The 19,124-nt window shown below is 40.4% G+C and overlaps 3 protein-coding genes across 8 annotated transcripts in view; 2 read left to right on the top strand and 1 right to left on the bottom strand.

The window, feature by feature from the left end:
- Positions 1-997, bottom strand: part of C2H7orf57 (chromosome 2 C7orf57 homolog) — a 29,721-nt gene extending 28,724 nt beyond the window's left edge. Inside the window, exon 1 of one of the 5 annotated variants that reach the window (XM_073332735.2) lies at positions 943-997. The gene's annotated coding sequence lies outside the window, so the exon portion shown is untranslated. Of the gene's footprint in view, positions 1-409; positions 557-942 lie in introns of those variants that run through there. The other 4 variants (XM_073332734.2, XM_073332737.2, XM_073332736.2 and 1 more) reach the window with 4 other exon arrangements.
- On the top strand, positions 515-14,571 carry LOC144930173 (uncharacterized). The gene is made up of 6 exons (XM_078851325.1): positions 515-661; positions 1,729-1,866; positions 5,810-5,907; positions 6,996-7,083; positions 13,610-13,769; positions 14,545-14,571. The coding sequence occupies exons 2-6, from the start codon at positions 1,754-1,756 to the stop codon at positions 14,569-14,571; spliced, it is 486 nt and encodes a 161-aa protein (XP_078707451.1). The 5' UTR covers positions 515-661; positions 1,729-1,753.
- SUN3 (Sad1 and UNC84 domain containing 3) lies at positions 7,499-18,990 on the top strand. Of its 2 annotated transcripts, XM_078851304.1 has the most exons (7): positions 7,499-7,562; positions 11,707-11,747; positions 15,298-15,382; positions 16,284-16,399; positions 17,013-17,180; positions 17,954-18,046; positions 18,736-18,990. In XM_078851304.1, exons 3-7 carry the CDS (start codon positions 15,310-15,312, stop codon positions 18,880-18,882), a joined length of 597 nt encoding a protein of 198 aa, XP_078707430.1. In that variant the 5' UTR covers positions 7,499-7,562; positions 11,707-11,747; positions 15,298-15,309; the 3' UTR covers positions 18,883-18,990. The 2 variants fall into 2 exon arrangements, with proteins under 2 accessions (XP_078707430.1, XP_073185752.2); XM_073329651.2 differs by lacking the exons at positions 7,499-7,562; positions 11,707-11,747 and having other exon boundaries at positions 14,915-15,382.
- The last annotated feature ends 134 nt before the right edge of the window (positions 18,991-19,124 follow it).

Here is a 19,124-nt window from a genome sequence, read left to right on the forward strand (position 1 = left end):
TTCTGTTCCAGGCTCAGTGGTTTCTGATTTGTTGTTCTTTTTGAGGGGTTAGAGCCCCTCCAAATCCCCTTGTATTTGCCCCTGTTTAACCAGATGGTGAATAACCCCCCCCCCACCCCCACCCCGGAGCTCCTTAGACTCCTGGTGCCCTACAACAGCCTGGCCATGATCAGCACCAGGCGGGGTCCCCCGAACTAAAGCAGCACGTGGGCATGGTGGGACGTGGCCTGGAAGCCCCCACCCCCAGCAAGGGAAAGGGCTCAGCTTGACCCCCCCCCCCCACCCGCGCCCAACCTGGTACCCACAGACACGCCACCCCCGACAGACAGACAGACACCCCGCACCCCCTCAGATACCCCTACCCCTTGACAGACACGCCTCCCCTCCCCCCGCTTTCGGGGTCCCTTACCGGGAGTGCGGGGGAGGGGGGGGCTGGGGGAGGGAGCGGGCACGTCCCCTTGGAACCCGGCTCACGCGCGCGCTGGAAGGAACCGACCCAGCACCACGCCGCCTTCCGCGACAACCACAACAATCCCCGTTTCCACGGCAACGGGGACTCTTTCAGGGCCACGCGTGGCGGAGGCGGGACTCCAGGGGCCAGAGGGAAGGGACGCGGGCGGGCCCGCGAGCCGCTACAAGCGCCGCGCGCGCGAAGGGGCGGGTGAGTGAGTGGCGGGCACCCGCCCCGCGGCAGGACCCCCGCCACGCTGGACCTTTCCCCCTTGTGGGTGCAAATGACACTCAACCCTTTGGTCCAGGAGGTGCGGCGCTGCCCAGCGCTCAGGATTGACATGCCTGACAGAGCTGGGGGCCTGAGTCAGGGGCTTTCACATTTTCTTGGGGTCTGCTCCCGTTATTCCCTCTGTAACTGATTGCCCAGACCATCTTCCATCTCCTTTCTGATTGCACAGCACCCCTCTGGCAACCGTAGCAAATGCTCACCTAGAAAAGTAACAGGAAAATATTTTTGACTTTTCTGATGATTCCGACGGTCTCTGAAGGTGGCTCCTGTTTCCTCTCTTCCTGTATAGCAGCAACTACAACTGGAGGCAGCCAGGCTACTTTCTCCTTTTGCAGACATGCAAACTCTTGTTTGCAATGAAGGACCTGGGTACCTATAGAAACAACTAGTGGAGACAAGAGACTGTAATCTGCCTGCTCTTGACAGATTGTAAGAAATGTATGGGCCTCAGTTTGGGAGCTCCTGCCCTTAATGCTCATTAATGAATTCAGGGAAGTCCTCTTGATATATGTATCAGAGATGGTAATAATGGTTTCTTCTGGTCCTAAAATCTAAATGCCAGTGGGAATAAAAGGAGTTCAGCCTTTCACAGGAGACAATGTTGGAGGATTCAGCTCCATGATATTTTTTCACTTGTTGAGTCTCTTGAAATAAGAATGTTGAACATATGTCCCATCTTTCCAGGCTGAGCTCAGGGTCCTTATGCTTGGCTTGTTCATTATGATATCACCAAGAACAGCCTGTGACATATTTAACAGCACTGAGTAGGGCAAAGGACATTCTAGGTTGACTCCTCTTATTATGATGTTATTCACTCTATCCTGAAGGCAAGTACAGTACAAGGACAGCTTTCCTTTCAAAGAAGACTTATAATTACTAGATATTACCTTATTTTAAATTCATGATTAAAATTGTGGGTCATAAATAATAATAATAATATAATTAATACCTTATTTCACCTCATTTGCATGCTCCTATTCTTTCAGTGGTGAGTGCAAAGCAAATAAAAACATGTACAGAATTCCAAAGTCTTCAGGAAGCACCTATCTACCTCAGGATGAAACAAGCCATGGCACCAACAGTGACAGCTCAGACACAGAAAATCAAAGCCAAGATCTAAACTGGTATGTATATGGATACTTTTCTTTTAAAATATTCAGTCTCTGTTAACTTTTGTCATATGTATACAAGTTATACAAATAATTATAAAATCTTTTTTAAAGTTCTTATGCTCCCAACAATGGCATATTCTCAGGGCCCAATCAAGTGCTCATTGAAGTCAGTGGCAATTGTTCCATTGATTTCAATTTGTCCTGGGACCTAAATAGGATTTGATTTTGTTTCAAATGGGCAAGGGAGGTGGTAGTTATGTAATATGATATATAAAGTCATAAACATTTGCACTGCTCAGTAATATAATCTAATAATTTACAGATATTAAATAAAGCCATTCTGTTTTGAAGCCTGTAGATTAACTATTTAGTAACATCTAAGTTATTGAGTAACTTAGTGTTACTGTCATTTATGTAAATTGTGGTTTGGAGGATAGCCATGCTTCCTCTGTCAGTAGTGTGTTTTGCTTCCGTTATTTCAAGATGCTCCATTTGGCAGAAATCAAGTTGATTCTTAATCAAGTTCTCTTTTATGAAGTAATGTCCTTTATTTAATTAGGGATGTGACAAATATTCCATTCATATGTGATTTGTATGCAAATATTGCCATTTTAAAAGGATTTCTATCTGGCCAAATCGTGAATTTGTGAGGGAAAATATGAACAAAAGAAAGCAAAACTTTGTCTTGGAATCTTTTACTGTTTGAGACAGTAGGCCAAGTACCCATTTTTCATCTAACCAAATCGTTCGCTTTTCCTGCATCTCTGACCATGTCAGGCCCTTTTTCAGTCCCTTCACTAGCTTTCTCTTGATTGCCCACATTTAACTTGAAAAACGTATTCTCTCCTGAAAGGCCCTGAAAACTTTCCCTATACCTATTCTTATTCTCAACTACCATTCAACGCTCTCACTCCACCCTTCAGTCTGTCCAAGTCACACCATTTATTGCCCTCCTCACATTCTTTTCTCATTCCCATCTCTTGTCCTTCATACATGGTGACCTATCTGCCTAGAGCATCCTATCTGCTAGGTAAATACTGGTACCCTCCAGGGATCTGTACCTGGACCAGTGCTGTTCAGCATATTCATAACTGTTCTGGAAAAAGGGGTAAACAGTGAGGTGACAAAGTTTGCAGATGATACAAATTTTTTCAAGATAGTTAAGTCCAAAGCAATCTGTGAAGAGTTACAAAGGTATCTCACAAAACTGGGCAACAAAAGGGCAGATGAAATTCAATGCTGATAAATATAAAGTAATCCACTCTGGAAAACATAATCCCAACTATACATACAAAATTATGGGGTCTAAATTAACTGTTATCACTCATGAAAGAGATTTTGGAGTCATTGTGGATAATTCTCTGAAAACATCTGCTCAATGTGCAGAGGCAGTCAAAAAACTAACAGAATATTAGGAACCATTAGGAAAGGGATAGATAATAAGACGGAAAATATCATAATACCACTTATATATATCAATTGTATGCCCACACCTTGAATAATCTGTGCAGTTCTAGTCATCCCATCTCAAAAAAAGATATATTAGAATTGGGAAAGGTATGGAGAATGGCAACACAAATTATTAGGGCATGGGACAGTTTTCGTATGAGGAGACATTAAAAAGACTGGGACTTTCAACTTGGAAAAGAGACAACTAAGAGGGGATATGATAGAGGTCTATAAAATTGCGACTTGTGTGGAGAAAGTGTATGTGGAAGTGTTATTTACTCCTTCACATAACACAAGAAGTAGGGGTCACCCAATGAAATTAATAGAGAGCACGTTAAAAACAAACAGAAGGAAGTATTTCTTCACACAACGCACAGTCAGCCTGTGGAACTTGTTGCCAGAGGATGCTGTGAAGGCCAAAGCTGTAACGGGGGTTCAAAAAAGAACTAGATATGTTCATGGAGGATAGGTCCATCAGTGGCTATTAGCCAAGATGGTCAGGGATGCAACCCCATGCTCTGAGTGTTCCAAGCTTCTGATTGCCAGAAGCTGGAAGTGGACAACAGGTCACTCAATATTTGCCCTGTTCTGTTTATTCCCTCTGAAGCACTTGGCATTGGCCACTGTCAGAAGAAAGGATACTGGGATTGATGGACTATTGGTCTGACCCAGTATCACTATTCTTATGTTCTTATAACCCAGACTGTATGGCTGCTCATTAAAGTCCCTCCTCAAAACATTGCTCTTCCCAAAAAAAGCCCATAAATCAAAATCCTCCCTGCAATTAACCACTGAACTGAAATACATACCAATAAAGCTAGAGCAGTCTAGCAAACTTAGAATAAGCTTGCTGTTCATAAGAGGCTCTGGATCGTAGAAACAGAGAAAACTGTGAAGATACTGTACAGTACACAATGGTCTTTACAATGCTTGCTCTTGATAATAAGAATGGGTAACATGAAATTTTTGAAATTCTTTGAATATCAAATCCTTGGTCTTTCTTATAAAACAAAAATACTTGATTCTAAAAACTGTGGGGATCCATAAGAGCCATCTGGTCAGGGTTACAGGCAGCAATCCTCTATACCAAGCAGCATGTGGGGGGCAGGCTACAGTGTTTCGGTGGCAAGAGACAGGTGACATTAAGAGGGAATGGATGGGACACTGGGCTCAGAGCTGGGCTGGAGGGAAGATGTTGCAGTAGAAGAGAACTGATGAAAGATAAGAGTACAGGGTCAGGACAGTTGAAAGCAGGACCAGTGGGAGAGAGCAGGTGGGAGACTGGGAAGAAGTGCTGGGACAAGATGGATGGCAGAAGCTGGGAATCTGATGAAATGAGTACAGGACATGACACAGTATTTGTGTCAAATTTCAGAAGCAGATTTGTATAAATTTGAATCCAGCAAAATGGCCAGATTTGTGTACCAGCAGATTTCATTTTGAGATTCATCACATCTCTACTTAAAATTTTAAGCATGTTGTAGATGACAAAGTTTATTAGACTGCTAAATATTTTTGGACCATATTATAAAATACTGTCTCCAAATCTCTGAATGTGTGTACTGTCACTACTCATGCTGATAAAAAATGCCTTATCTCATCTTATCTTTCTCCTTTGAACATTCAATTAATTTGACCAGGAGTTTCACTGAAGAACTACATTTCTGCAATGTGAAGCCTTCTTAATCTCCCACAGTACTGCAACTGCAGTGTTTTATAGAAAATGCTGGATATTAGTAAGGGTAACATATGCGCTGGTCATTGCTGCCTCTTCTTCATCCCTGAGGGATACAGAAAGGCTTAGTTTTAAAACATGCAGTGTGTCAATTAAAAATTGCAGGTATGGTTAAGTGTGTTTATTGCAGGTTGAACTCCTACAGTCATAGCAAATAGTATTCACTACAGATTGTACTCCATTCTTTATCTAATATTGTTTGTTAATTGCCTAAATATATTCCATAAATAGAAAATAAGTTGAAAACATTATGGTTGCACAGTTAAACACTCCAAAGTCAGGCAAGTTGCATGTGCAACTTAAGTGCTGGCATTTCCTGGCTTTTAAAGTTTTTATGTGACTTTAAAGGTTTTTTAGTATAGGATTTTTAATGGAATTTTAAAAAAGATATATAAAACTAAGGTAGTTTCTTAATTATTTTTGTTCATTATTGCCAAATTCCAGAGCCGAGTGATAGTCCAATTAGTTGAATTGGCTGTTAGGTAGATAAGCTAGAGAACACAGGGTAAAGAATTCTGTTTCCTGGTCTGTGAAATGGTAATTAAATCAAGGCTTAAAATTTTGCCTCCCAGTGTTTACATGTATAGTTAATTGTACCCATTTGGATAACTAATTGTCAGTCAGATATGGGTGGCTAGGCATCTAAATGAGTGCAACTGTGGGTGCAAATACTTGTACCTAAGTTCTAGAGGTTGTTTTCCTCTGTTGTTTTGCCTGCATCTGGCCACTCATACAACTCTTGGATTTCTAAAGCCCTTTTCTATTTTCTAGGCTATCTCAAAGACAAGGACCCACACCCAGTAGTACTGAAAGCCAGACCCCTATTAGTCTCAGGCAGGAAGATAGGCAGCTTCAACGCCCACCCAAGAGTAAGTTCAAGTGATTAGTGATTGTAAACTGTCTAGTTGTATGTTGTGCACTTCCAACATTTCTGTTTTATAAGTTGTTCTGTTGTATGTGTTTTTACATTTTTGATTGTTTACGCACCTAAAGAGATGTTGTTGATAGACACATCCTATAAGGTGGGGGGAAATATATTAAAGCAGAACTGAATTAGGACCCTGTTAAGGTTGCATGGCTAAGCAGTCAAAAGTCAGGAAGTTGAGGTTGTGTGTGCCACATTAATTTTATTTCCTTATATCTATGCATGACAATACAGCCTTTAATTACATATTCATGTGCTATTTCACAAATAATTCCATGTAATACCATGTAATTTTTTCTACAACCCTAAATGCACAGGAAGCATCTTATAGTATTATGTACTAATCAGACAAACAGTCTATGGCAGTTATTTATATATAATATTGGCAGAGACCAAAGCTAGAGCTCCACAGAACCCCTTCTCTCATTCACTGTGCACCTTGAAGGACTGGCCTTATAATGTTGGAGACAAAAAAATAAAAAGATCATTGTGGAAGCTCCATAATGGATCTAGAGTTAAGGTTCATTGAGATTAGGTTAGTTCAAGTGGAGTTAACTGTTGCATTGAAGAGAAGACCTTAGTGGTAAGGATGCTTGAGCCAGAAAGAAACCAGCTGGACGTTTTGCAGAGATGGTGATAGGGAACACAGCAACATCTCTTTATTTTATAAACTGAGAAAATGTGATCTAGAACAACTGAGCATATGTCTTTATTGGAAAAAAGAAAAAGTGTGTTTTTAAACTTGGGTTAAAAGAGCAGTGAAAATACAGGGTTAACAAACAGCTCCAGGTCAAATCCAGGCCCTCCATGTACTTTAAAATAAGGTGATAATCCAAATTAAAAGATGAGTTGCCATGTCTTCACTGCTATGCTAACCCAAGTTAAAAACACACCTTTTTTGCAGTGAAGACATAGCCTGAGAGACAAACATGAACCCCATTATGCCTATTTTGCAGCGACTTTTGAGAGTAGAACTGCATTTTTAACTACATCTGAGCTCATTTAACTGTATGCTTGTTGCATGTTTTCCAGAAGGTATCAGGCTTGTCTTCCACTTGCTGGGGCTATGCATAACAGTTCTGTGGCACTTTGTGTTGAGAATCTGTGGCGCTTTTGCAAGGTAAAAATGAACAAGAATCTTTTTCTCAAGGATGGGTGGGGAAATAGATAAATGCAGGTGGGCAGGAGAGACAGATTGGTATTAATCACACTCCCAAACCTGACAAAGAATTAAGAGAGTGATTTACATTGGTGTCAATCCAGGCTCTTGCTGAAACCAATTCTGGGATCAGGGGTCACAAGACCAATCACTAATTTTAATGTCTCTTCAGTTTTTGATATAGTGCCTGAATCTCCACTGCAGAAGTTAAAAGAAGCTTCACCATTAATTTCAATAGGTGCAGGATCAAGCCCATGATGAAGCCAACAATATGGGCTTCAAGAAATCCTAAATAAACTTTTTGCTAATACAGAATATGTACATGAAATGTGTGGATGCTACTAACTTTATGCTTTCTTTCTCCTTACTGTTCTCCAGGAAGATTTGGGCTCGAAAGATTATTTCACTGGTGCTGTTCCTCCTTTCTTTATTCTTTTTTGGTGAGTTTCTATAAAGTACAGAGTTTACTGAGACTCTGTAAGGGGGACCAACTTCTTTGCTCTGCCCTGGCCCCTTTGTGCTGCTTTGACAGAGAAGCCCAGCTGAGAACTGAAGTAGGCAGTTGGATATCCAAGCTGGCTCTGCCTGCCTCTTCCCAGAGAGTGGATGGGAGGGAAACTGATGTCGGGGTGGGGAGACCCAAGTGCCCTCTCCCAGCACAGCCGTATGGAGCCAGAATTTTCCCAGGCTTGAGGAGCAGCAGTGATTGGCCTTCACTCACCCCAGGAGGCAGAGAGCCCAGCTTGGGAGGAAGAGCAGCTGCTGGGGGCAAAATCTTCAGAGCCTCAGAAGCCCATGAGATATCACTAACTCTTTTTATTTAAAATAATGAAGAAGAAAAAATGTCTTTACTGACTATGGGGCAATGGCACTTTGTGAAATTGGGGGTCCCCAGGGAACTGTTTGTGTTGTTTTGATTCAACTGTTTTGTATCTTTTCTGATAGTTATAAACAGTTATTTAAAATGAAGTTAATAAAAAGAGGGAAATAAAAATAATTAAATAGAAATAGGCAGTAGCAATTTTTTGAAATAGGTGATAGTAAAAAAAATTAAATAGCGGGAATTCCACAGAGTTAATGAAAACATAAGCAGGTAAAAAAGTGGAAATAAGCAGAGGTTAAAAAATAAACAACAAATAAAGCTACTGTCCAGTTTCATCAGAAATTATGTTACCACCCATCTCATCCTTCCTTCTTTCACCACTGCTTACAGTTTGTTAAACCCATTAATTGTCTCTTATCTCAATTTTTCTTCTGTGCATAAAGTTAAGCATCTGTAATTCTCTACAGGTTCATAGCCAAAAAATTAAGTCCATGTGTAATTCTTTGCTGGACCAGTAACTTCGACTCTGGTGTCACAATGAGATCTAATGAGGCAGATTTTTGAATGTGCACAGAGCTACACTGAAGCCAGTGCAACTGTGTGTGGCCACAAGGTCCTGCCTGCGTGGAGATCATTGCAGGACTGAGGCCACAATAATCCCTGTTCCAAAGAACTGTCTTTTTATATGACCCCCCAATCCTGCAAATCCATACACTGGTGAATAGACCCATTAACTTGACAGTGAGTAAAGTCAAATACGTGCTCTCAGGATTAAGGCCAATAAACATAGGGGACCCTGATCCTGACTGGGATCCGTAGGTGATACTTCTATATAAATAAAAAATAACACATGTAATACGTGAACAATTTAATGTAGGATAAGCCTTAACTTTTGCATTTGAAAATTTATTTTAACCATGTAAACCATAATGCTCCATTAGCATATGTTGAAAATGTATTTTCAAAATTTTTCCCCAGGAAAGAGCATCTCCCCAACTCAAAAATCTATAAGAATGTCATTTCATCCTCCCTTGCAAGATATCCAATTTGGAAACTCAAGTGGAGGGATGGTAGGAATGTAGAAAGGGAGAGGAGCCATAAAGGTTGATTTTGCTTATTGAAATGCTGATGACAACTAATACAGCCCTTGGATGTCCCTCAAGGCTGCATTTTACATCCATTCCAAAATTAGACCCCAGTCTTGCAAACACTTAAACGTGTATTTAATTTGACTTTGGTGGGACTATTCACTGATAGCTTTACTAAAGCTAAACACATGTGTAAGTGTTTGACAGATTGGGGCCCCTTGCTTTTGAAGAGAATAATCTTCTGGACATGATAATGTTCTAAATTTAAATAAAGTTGTTCTTTTTATGACTAACAGGTACTTACCACATGAGATTGCTTGATGGAGGAGGAATTCAGATGTCCAGGGGAATATATAATGGCTTTGTCCTCTATGATTTTAACCATTTCTGGCACAAGGTGACTTATGATTAGATTTAATCAAATAAGGACTGCCACTACCAGTCTAGCGCTAGGACAGAAAGTGCTTACACAATAACTTGCACCTTCTTTCTGTGGGGTTTCAGGTACTGTATATTGGAGACTCCAGTATCTTGGGATTTAATTATATTGCATTTAGCCACACATTAATAATTATTTTGTTTCCGGGTCTGTTACTCTTTTACTATATGCCTTTGAACAAATCACTTGGGCTAACATTTTCAGAAGTGGCCTTTAATTTTGGTCTTCTTCATTTTTGGTTGCTCAGCTTTAGATATCTGGGATCCCATTATCAGACTACTGAGCCCCTACAACTCCAGTTGAAGGCACGTAATTAAACAAAAGGCTTTATAATATAAACACTTAAAAGAAAACTCCTTTTGTTATAGTTTCAGTATTAGTTAGGGCATGGCTACACGCAGATGTAGAGTGTCGGGAGTTAAACCAGCTCTTGGAGACAGCAGCAGGGAAAGCGCTGCTGTGTGTTCACACTGTGTTCCTTGTGACTGTGGAGCATGTCCACATTAGCAGCTCTTGCAATGCCACAGAGAGTAGTGCATTGTGGTAGCTATCCCAGAGTGCAAGTGATTGCAGTGTGCTTTGGAAAGGGTTTGCAAAGCATGGGGGGTCGAGTGTGTCAGCATACTATCTTGTAAGTTCAGACAGTGGCAGGGGGAAACCCAACATCAGCCCCCACGCACACACACACACACACACGCCTCTGCAGCAGGAGCATTACACAGTAATGGTTTGCTTTGTGTCCCAGAGCAGATAAGCATGCAGGCTGTCAGAAACGGAGCTTTGAAAGAGGGTATCCACGTGCCTGCAGCCCAGTTCAAACAATGACCAGAGTGGCCAGTTCAGGGGATTATGGGACGTTTCCGGAGGCCAATCCCAGCGCAGTAATGCAACACGTCATCCACACTGACACCCTAGCGCTCCAGCCAGGACACAGAAAGCTCTATGCTTCTCATGGAGGTGGACTACCAGGAGCACTCCAGATGCAGAGTCCAGGCTCTCCAAGTGCCTTGCCAGTGTGGACACCTCAGGAGTTAGGGCACCCGGGACTGATTTAATATGCTCTAACTTGCAAGTGTAGCCAAGGCCTAAGACTTGTATCAAAAAGAGAAACTGGAATAGTAACGCTCTTTATCATAGAGAGTAAAAAGAGTATGGCCATGAGTATTCCAACCTTTCCTCATAGATAATATATTTACTTGTGTCAGAAGACAGTGAAGTAATGTTGTATTGATAACGTAGAGGAAATCCTTGGTTACAGGGGCCCCAGAAAACAACCGGAAAAGAAAAGAGTCAAAACCTAAAATGGAGATAGTAATGGAGAAGTTTTAGGGAAGGTTCTGACCTCCAATTGGCTGGCTGCTATTCATTTGACCCTTTTTCAGAACTGTAAAAGCTGGTTAGAGAGGGGAAAAAGTTATTGGATTGAGAGTTTGGAAGACATACTTTAAGGATAGGGTGGTCTGATGGAAGTTGACATAAAACTAGATGGAAATAGGTGTGTCCTTGATGTATCAATTAATTTTTTGTGTTAGCAAACTAGATGGTTTGTTTCCTGAAGGGTCTTAACCAATATCCAGGAGCCTGTCATGTAAATTCTTCTTTTAAACAATTATTATTAATAAGAAAAGTAATGTGTAAAATTCTGGATATTGCTTGCAATCAGATAAGTTTGAATTATATTATAACAAACATTTATCTAACAACAAGATTCAAGTTCCAGTGTTTTCCATGCTCCCTCCACAGGAAAAGATGTTTCTTTTTATTCAGATGTCTCTTACTTCCAGTCTGCTTGCTGCAAAAGAGCAGCCTTTATGGAATAAGCTGAGACATTTACAGACACAGAAAAGTTGAAAATTCAGTACACATTTTGTGTATATGTTTACCGAGATGATGATTGGTTCCTATGGTGGTGGTTTGTTTTTAATAAATTATATTTACCATCTTAGAATAAATAAATCAAATGCATGATGGGAGACTGTGGTATCTGCTTCATGAATAAGGAATTGTCCTGCATTAATCTTATGATCTATTTAACTGTCTTTCTCTCCTGGGTATTTATAGGGTGCCAGTTGCTGTTGTATGTTAGTGTTACCTACTTGTAGTATGCAGGCATTGTGTCTCTGAGTGTCTACCATCTCATGTTCCTGTAGAGAGTGATTGCCTCTCTCTGCAGGAGGCTCTGTATGAGCGGTGTTAGTGTTTGGAATGAATGTTTTATTAATATTTCCATTTAGGATGAATCAGAGATATATGGAATGGATATGGAGTCTCTAAGGTAAGGTGGATTTCTGGATGACTTCTTGACTCATTGCTGTAAAGGAATTCAAACCCTGAGCACAACAACTGCACAAATGGAGGAGTTGGGTCTCCCACAAATTTTATACACATTGATGATGTTCCCAATCCGAAAAGTATCTGTAGGGATTTTTTTCTCCCACTCCCTTAAAATCCAGAGGCAGGGAAGATGTTGGAGCTGGCAATTTTTCTCCCCTGTCTTACAGGCATATAAGTTGCTCATGTGCACAACTAAATAAGAAGGAAAAACTGCTTGCACTTCCATCTTCCTTGGATTTTTGCGGAGAAGCAGTAAAGATTATTATTCTCCTGCTGTTCAGCTTTGTCTTCCTTGTGGTGGAGGGACGGAGAAATTCTTTTGCTGGTTCCCTCCATATTCTGAAATGAATAGGAATAGAAACTTCTGATTGTTCTGCCTTCCTGTAAGGTGGAATAGAAGCTCCTCTGTACACCTTTCCCACTGTAGGTGGAGGAAACCTTTGCTTCTTCCCGACCCTAGCCTGGTGGTGTAGGAGCTGCATGTGAAGAAGCCATGCATGGTTAGCCAAGATCAGAGGAATAAGAGGATCCATGTGAGAATAATGATCCAAGTCACTAAGGGGAGAATATAGGAGTATGGAGGGGGGAAAGAACAGCTGTGGGGCAAAATGAGAAACTAGAACACTTAGGGTAAGAAGGTCGTTATTGGGGAGAGAGAGTGACGGGGGGAAGTGGTGGACATGAGGAATGAAGGAGAAAAATGTTTAACAGAACAAAGATATTTAAAGTGGAATACAGGAAGATCGGAAGGAAGGAATAGAAATTACCAAAACCGGTGCAGCAGATACACTAAAATGGACTGTAAAAGGTATGAATGAAGAATGGAAAGAGAAGGAAGAACAAAAACAAGGGAGCCTTATCAAGCAGCAGTTTTTGAAAAGTTGATGTCAAGATGCTAGAAAAATAACATGAATGTTTAATTATATAGGAGATATTAGGGTACTATACAGAACTGTGTAGGCTGAAAAAGTGATGGGAGCTTTGGAGTTCAGGTAGGAGCGGGGCATGGGAACCCACTGTTCCCATGTGTAAGGAAAGGGGGACATTTTTTGTCAAGTAAAATATGTTTTAGAAGTTGTTGCAGTGGTGACTGCACTTTTTAATATGTATTTTTCGTTGTTTTATATCTGTTTGTGGTCTGTGTCAGAGATGGCAATTGAGAGATAGGAACTGAGCATATTCTTTTGTGGCCCTCTGTGCCATTTGTGTGAGTAGTTTTTAATCAAATGTAACCTGCTGCTGGGTTGGTCTGCATTCCAAATAAAACCGGTTTACTTTTTCAACCATATGTTCTTGTTTTGAAATGCCCTGAAATCTTTGAAAGTACAGGTTATTGTATCTTGTATGCCAGTATTTTCCAGGCAGAATCCTTATTCTTTTGTCCATATTTTATTTTTTTTTCTACATCAAACAAAATCGTAGTCCTTCAAACCCGCCCTTACGCATTTTTTAGGATAGTTGCAGATATGCTTCCACTCACCTCCGTGTTACTCAGGAAGCAGGGTAAAATTTTTGAAAGTGCCTAAGTCCTATTGAAAGTCTATTGGACCGAGGGTCCTAATTGTTTAGATATACTTTTGAAAATTTTGCCCATGGGGCAGAGAGGTAGCTTCGCCATCTGAAGGTATTAGAACTGGTATTGAAGTCTAGTTTTCCTATCACTTACAAATTGATCATCTGGAACAGATTTCTTTAAAGGTATAAAAAAGGTGTCTGTCGCCTGTGTCTCATTCTCATGACATACTGCAAGCCAGACAGGCCAGGAAAATAGTGTTTTCTGTCACTTTTTCCCACTTTTTTTAGGCAGGCAAACCATGTTTTGAAAGAAATCCAATCTCTTAAAGAGCAGGTAGATAAGCTACAGACAGAGCTTCATGCTCTGAGACAAGGTACAAAGGACATCACCCAGCGTGCTATCAGTGAAGCCCTGGAAGGGAGTGAGATCAAAGGCGTTACAACATGGGTAAGAGGACATTGCAGGATTTTGTAGGTAGAGATTTCTATCTTTCTTTGTATCTACCACAGTTCCTTCTCACACATTTTTTATACTTCATTGACATATGTAGTGTAACAGTCTTGGGAATCCAGGAACAAATGTTCACCCACAATAAAAAAATTCTCTTTGGACTGTAGACTTTTTTGCAGGGTAGCTGGAAGGGTGGGATAACATAGGTAGGAATTTCCATCACCCTAACCATTAAAAGAATACCATCACCTCCTGAACAAAATGTATACTACATTAGACATTTGAAGGAACAATAGTGTAAGCTACAGTACTGATTTTTCACTTTTACCCCGAGAGAATGATCTGGTGGAAAATTCATGAGGAGAACCTGCAACTCAGTCTCCTGAGTCACTTCTGGTACCGTTGGGCTCCCTTTGGTCCCTGTCAGTGTCGCCCATGGGAGACCTGGCTGCTGCCAAGGCTTTCCCCAGCCTCTCCCCAGAGTAACTCTGTATTGAGGGGCTATTTCACAGGGCTTGCAGGAGATATTATGTATGTCCTCCTAGCCTTCCACAGTCTGTCCCACAGGTCTGTACAGGGGATCCTCAGCACAGGTAATATTGTCTAGAGAATCTGTCCTTTCATCTTCAGCAGCTGGTCTTTGATGTAGAAGTGAATAGTATGGTAAGGGTTTCCCAAAGGCAATCTTGTTGGCAGTATGCGCTCAGTGTTCCTGAGGACAGAGTATATCAAACATCTTTGCTCTTTTGAGTTTTGTTCTATTTCTTGGAAGTTACAGGAATTTAACCAATTGGTGTGATCACTCGCTTTTATGAACTACTTGGTGGGTGGTGATTAAATTGCACATATATAAGGGGTCATTATATAGGTAGTTACCACTATTATGATATAGTAAAACAACTGCACAGAAGGAGGGCTATACACACTCTCCTACAAAGGTGGCTATTGCCAAAATTATAGAACAAGGTGAACACAATAGTTTTTTGACACTTTGGTTGAGATTCCAGGTGGTTTTCAGAACCTCTAACAAGTGGTCTCTGACTCAAGAGATAATACCTGCACTTGATACCAGGCATCCTAACCCAGCCTCTTAGGGTATGTCTACAAGTTGAGCTGGGGGTGTAATTTCCAGTGCAAGAAGACATGCCTGTACTAGCTGTGATCAAGCTAGCATGTTAAATATAGAGTGTAGCCACAGTGGTGTGAGCAGCAGGAGGGGCTAGCCACCCCAAGTACATCTTAGCTGTTTCAAGTATATACCCATCCATCTCATTGTGCCACCGCAACTACACTTTATTTTTAGTGCACTAGCAACATCTACACTGGGGGAGTTAGGGATTTTTTACGCCCCTCACTGCTGTAGCTATGTCACCCTAAATTTTAAGTGTAGACCAGACCTTAGTCTAACATAATGGTTACTTCATGATTGTTTTACATGTACTTCAGATTGTAGGTGATCTGGTGTGTGTACTACTTTCAAAGTCCTTTCCCCTCTCACAGTTCTTACCTTTATATTCTTTCACAGACTGTTAAAAGGATGCTGAATAAAGTACTTGAAAAGCTGGATGAAGACCAAGTCCAGATGCCTGATTATGCCCTAAAATCAGCAGGTATTATTATTCTCCCCAGTTAGAATCAGGCTCCCCATGCTGTTATGCACTGTAAAAGCATATAAGAAGACAGAGTCCTTGCCTTCAAAAAGCTTACAATCTAGTTTAAGACAAGATGTACAAATGAATGTCACCTACACTAGGAGGGAAGAGGAAGAGAGGACAAGGGTAAAATAAGATTATGCATTTACATAGTCTGACAATGTTCCAAGCCTTTTTATAAAAACGAACGCGTATTTTATATTGTTTTTATTAATCACTATTTTCAGTTTTATTACCCACCGCCTATTATCAATTTTGAATATTTTAATTAGCCACCATGGCCTGTTACTATAGAGAAGGACAGAATAAGTGAAAGAGAGACAAATACTGTTGCTAGAAATCAGTCAAAACCTGTGCTTGTTCAGGTCAAAGTATGGTAAGAGCCAACATTCTTATGGTATTACCAGTGTGGGAAAGCTGTGCCAATGTCCCTTCATGCCCATTTGAGAAGAGTATATGGAAGTAAGCATGTGGGGAAGAGAGAGCTATAAGAATTATGGCTGGTGTATGTTGATTGAGTCACATAAAAGAGTTGTTTGATAATGAATTTTTTTTCTGAGGGTCACATACGGTGATGCATGTCCAGTTTGAATGAGTCACTCACATAAATGATAATTGTATTACAGGGCTTTGTTCTCTATGTATTAGGAGTTAAGCACCCAACACCTGGTGTTGGTCATTAGATCCTCTGTATATTTCACATTGTTAGGAATACCTGCTGTATTAGAGAGGCAAAGTGAGTCCAACTTCTGTTGGTGAGAGAAACAAGCTTTTGAGCTTACTTAGAACTCTTCTTCAGGTCCATGTAATGCTATATGCGAGATATTATCTCATTATTGTATGAATATTTTAATTTCAGGTGCCAGCATTGTTCAGTCCAGAACTACTAGGAGCTACCGTCATAATAGAGGAAAATTCTTTTGGTTATCATTTCCAATGCTGGTTTTTGTAAAGTCTCCAGAAGTTATTCTTCAGGTAGAAATCAAAATAAAAGAAGTCTTGAGAGTTTCCTTTACCCTTTCCTCTCTTCCTTTTGGGTCTCCTTTTCCCACTACCATTCCCCATGTCCGCTTTCCCTGTTCTTCTCTCCATACTGCTTGAAGTTCAGGGAAGGATCAGTGGAGATAGAAGGCCAGCGTATGCTGCTGTATTTCATGACATTTTTGCAGACAAACCCAGGTTGGCACCACACCACAAGTGAGGGAAAGAGAGAAATAAAAGCAACAGAATTAAGAATTGGGACCTGGGAATAAACATGGTTCATAAGTGCGGGGGAAAGTGAAGACCATGGTACTAGAGCTTTTATGAGTGGTGCAGCCAGTACAGTCCATCTGAATACTGCATTGTGGAACTAGTATTTATCCTCAGCATTAAACAACATATTTTATATTTAATTTTTAATTAGACTCTAAACATATGAACTTTGTGATGATTTAAATATCATTGGCATGTTTCAAGATAGATTCTAAGGTGCCAAAGGAATCCCTGGTTTCAGGGATTCCACTGATTTCAGTGGAATTATACCAGTGATATCGTTAGCTACATGGTTGCCTAAACCAATCATCATTGTTTTGTGTTCTGGTTTTAGCCCAATAATTATCCTGGGGACTGCTGGCCTTTCCCAGGAAGTCAGGGTGAAACTGTCATCAAACTGGCTGTGGAAATAATTCCAAGAGCAGTTACAATGGAGCACATTCCCAAGAAAATCTCCCCTACAGGAGAAATCTCCAGTGCTCCTAAGGACTTCGCTGTCTATGTGAGCATCTTCCTTAGCTTTTTATATAAGATTTCTAAGAAGGGGGAAGGGAAGTATGGGGGGAAATATAGGAAAAAAGCAAGTTCTGTATATTTCCTTCACATCTACAACTCACTCCATGTTGTAGGAAGGGAGCAATTCATATATATAACTATCAGCACAATCCTTGTTATTCCATTTACTCTTAAAAATGAGACTTTCCCATTCCTGCACAACCTGCTGTGTCTACATGCTACCTATAAGAGAGGCAATGTGATTTAGGGGATTCTGCACAGGGCTGGGTACTAGGAACTTCTGATTTCCAATCCTGGCTTTGCCATTAACTCACTCAACCTCTCACAATTTCCCCAACTATAAATGGGGCTAGTACTTACTTACCTATCTCACGGGACTATTGTGACTATAAATTAACCAAAACATGAAGTGGTAACTAGTAGGCCATAACTATCGGGCTTCTCCTGATATTTGTAACTTTGGAGATGTATTTGAAATAAATCCTTGGTTTATGAACAAGAGTGATATATTTCATGTGTTGTACCATCTATGTTTGGATTTTTTGGATATCCTGTGATACCACCATCCTGGTCAAACCTGGCTTTTGGAATGGACTGGTGCTACAAGGACCCTTGTTTTATGGATTTAGCACATCACTGTGCATCTGGGATATCATGTCATGCCTTTTAACTGTCTGCATGAAGACAAAACACATTTAAACCTGTTGTAATTGGGTTTTCACTGTCTTTTGTTTTCTCCATGCCTGTGTTTTTCTGCAGGGTCTGATGGAGGAAGATGAGGAGCAAGGAACTTTCTTAGGACAGTTCATATATAACTGTGAAGGAGATTTATTTCAAACATTCCAATTGAAGGTACATTAAGGAAGAGGGGAAGTGACTGTGAGATTAAGATGGATTCTATTGCTTGAATTAGGGGGTTGTTTGAGCTTCCCAGCAGCAGTGATCTGGAGAAATAGCCCTGGGTGGAAAGGATTGTAACTTAGTCTGTAGTTCTGTCAATGGTGGCTTTTAAACTAACAATTTTTCTGCAGCACTATTGCTGGAGTCTAATCTGCTGTGTTACCTGCAATGAATTTGGGCAATCTTCCCTTAGTCTGCATAAAAAGAAAACAGCTCACATACCACCAGAATATTGGTCCATCAAATTAAACATTACTGATCATTGTAAGGAAATCTTTTTGTTATAGATTACTGAAAATAAATCTGTTCTGTTTAAGTGCTCGTCTGTGTAGAAATTCTGTGCACAGACCTCACATGGATATCAGTGGGATTTCTACATGTGTTGGAGTCAGCCTCTAAGTGAGGAGAACTTCATAGAGTTACTTTGCTTACTGAGGCAGGCTAGCCTATTTTGTGGCTATGGCTCTATAATTACTATTTTAAAGTACAGTTAGTAGAGGTATAAGCATCTTCATATCTTGTGGGCAATGATTTCACATGAGTAAAATAGTGAACAAGTCACCCCTGCATGATGCTAATTGTTGATCGGCAGTGAAAGATACATAAAGTAAAAAATAATAGCTTTAATTTCTTTCTTTCAGAATGAACTTTCTGAATTCATGAGGTTCATGAAATTGAAAGTGCTAAACAATTGGGGACACCCAGAATATACCTGCATTTATCGATTCAGGGTACACGGAGATCTAAAACATACCCAGGAGTTCTTTAAACAGAATCCCACACCTTAGGAACTCAAAATGGCAACAACACCAGCAAACTAAAAATGAAATTCTTAAGATCCACTCCACTTCATCACCCAAGTGAAAGGGTGTCCATAGAAGACAAAAATAGAAAAATAAAAATGCAAACAACATTATTTTTGGCAAAATTGTTTTTATTCTTCAAAATGTTATTGTTTCTATAGAAAAAGGTACAGTGTGTATAGTAAATAAATAGTATTTGTCTAATATTTCTGAGATTGCCTGGGGTA

This window comes from Lepidochelys kempii, chromosome 2 (genome assembly GCF_965140285.1).
Source record: "Lepidochelys kempii isolate rLepKem1 chromosome 2, rLepKem1.hap1, whole genome shotgun sequence".
NCBI classification, from domain to species: domain Eukaryota; kingdom Metazoa; phylum Chordata; order Testudines; family Cheloniidae; genus Lepidochelys; species Lepidochelys kempii.

Bases quoted from the DNA above. Each gene is read 5' to 3' on its own strand.
- LOC144930173 (XM_078851325.1), top strand. From the start codon at position 1,754: ATGTACAGAATTCCAAAGTCTTCAGGAAGCACCTATCTACCTCAGGAT. The intron at 5,908-6,995 runs GTAAGTTCAAGT...CATGTTTTCCAG, and splicing joins GCTTCAACGCCCACCCAAGA to AAGGTATCAGGCTTGTCTTC. The intron at 13,770-14,544 runs GTAAGAGGACAT...ATTTCTTGGAAG, and splicing joins TCAAAGGCGTTACAACATGG to TTACAGGAATTTAACCAATT.
- SUN3 (XM_078851304.1), top strand. From the start codon at position 15,310: ATGCTGAATAAAGTACTTGAAAAGCTGGATGAAGACCAAGTCCAGATG. The intron at 15,383-16,283 runs GTATTATTATTC...TTTTAATTTCAG, and splicing joins TTATGCCCTAAAATCAGCAG to GTGCCAGCATTGTTCAGTCC. The intron at 18,047-18,735 runs GTACATTAAGGA...TCTTTCTTTCAG, and splicing joins TTCAAACATTCCAATTGAAG to AATGAACTTTCTGAATTCAT.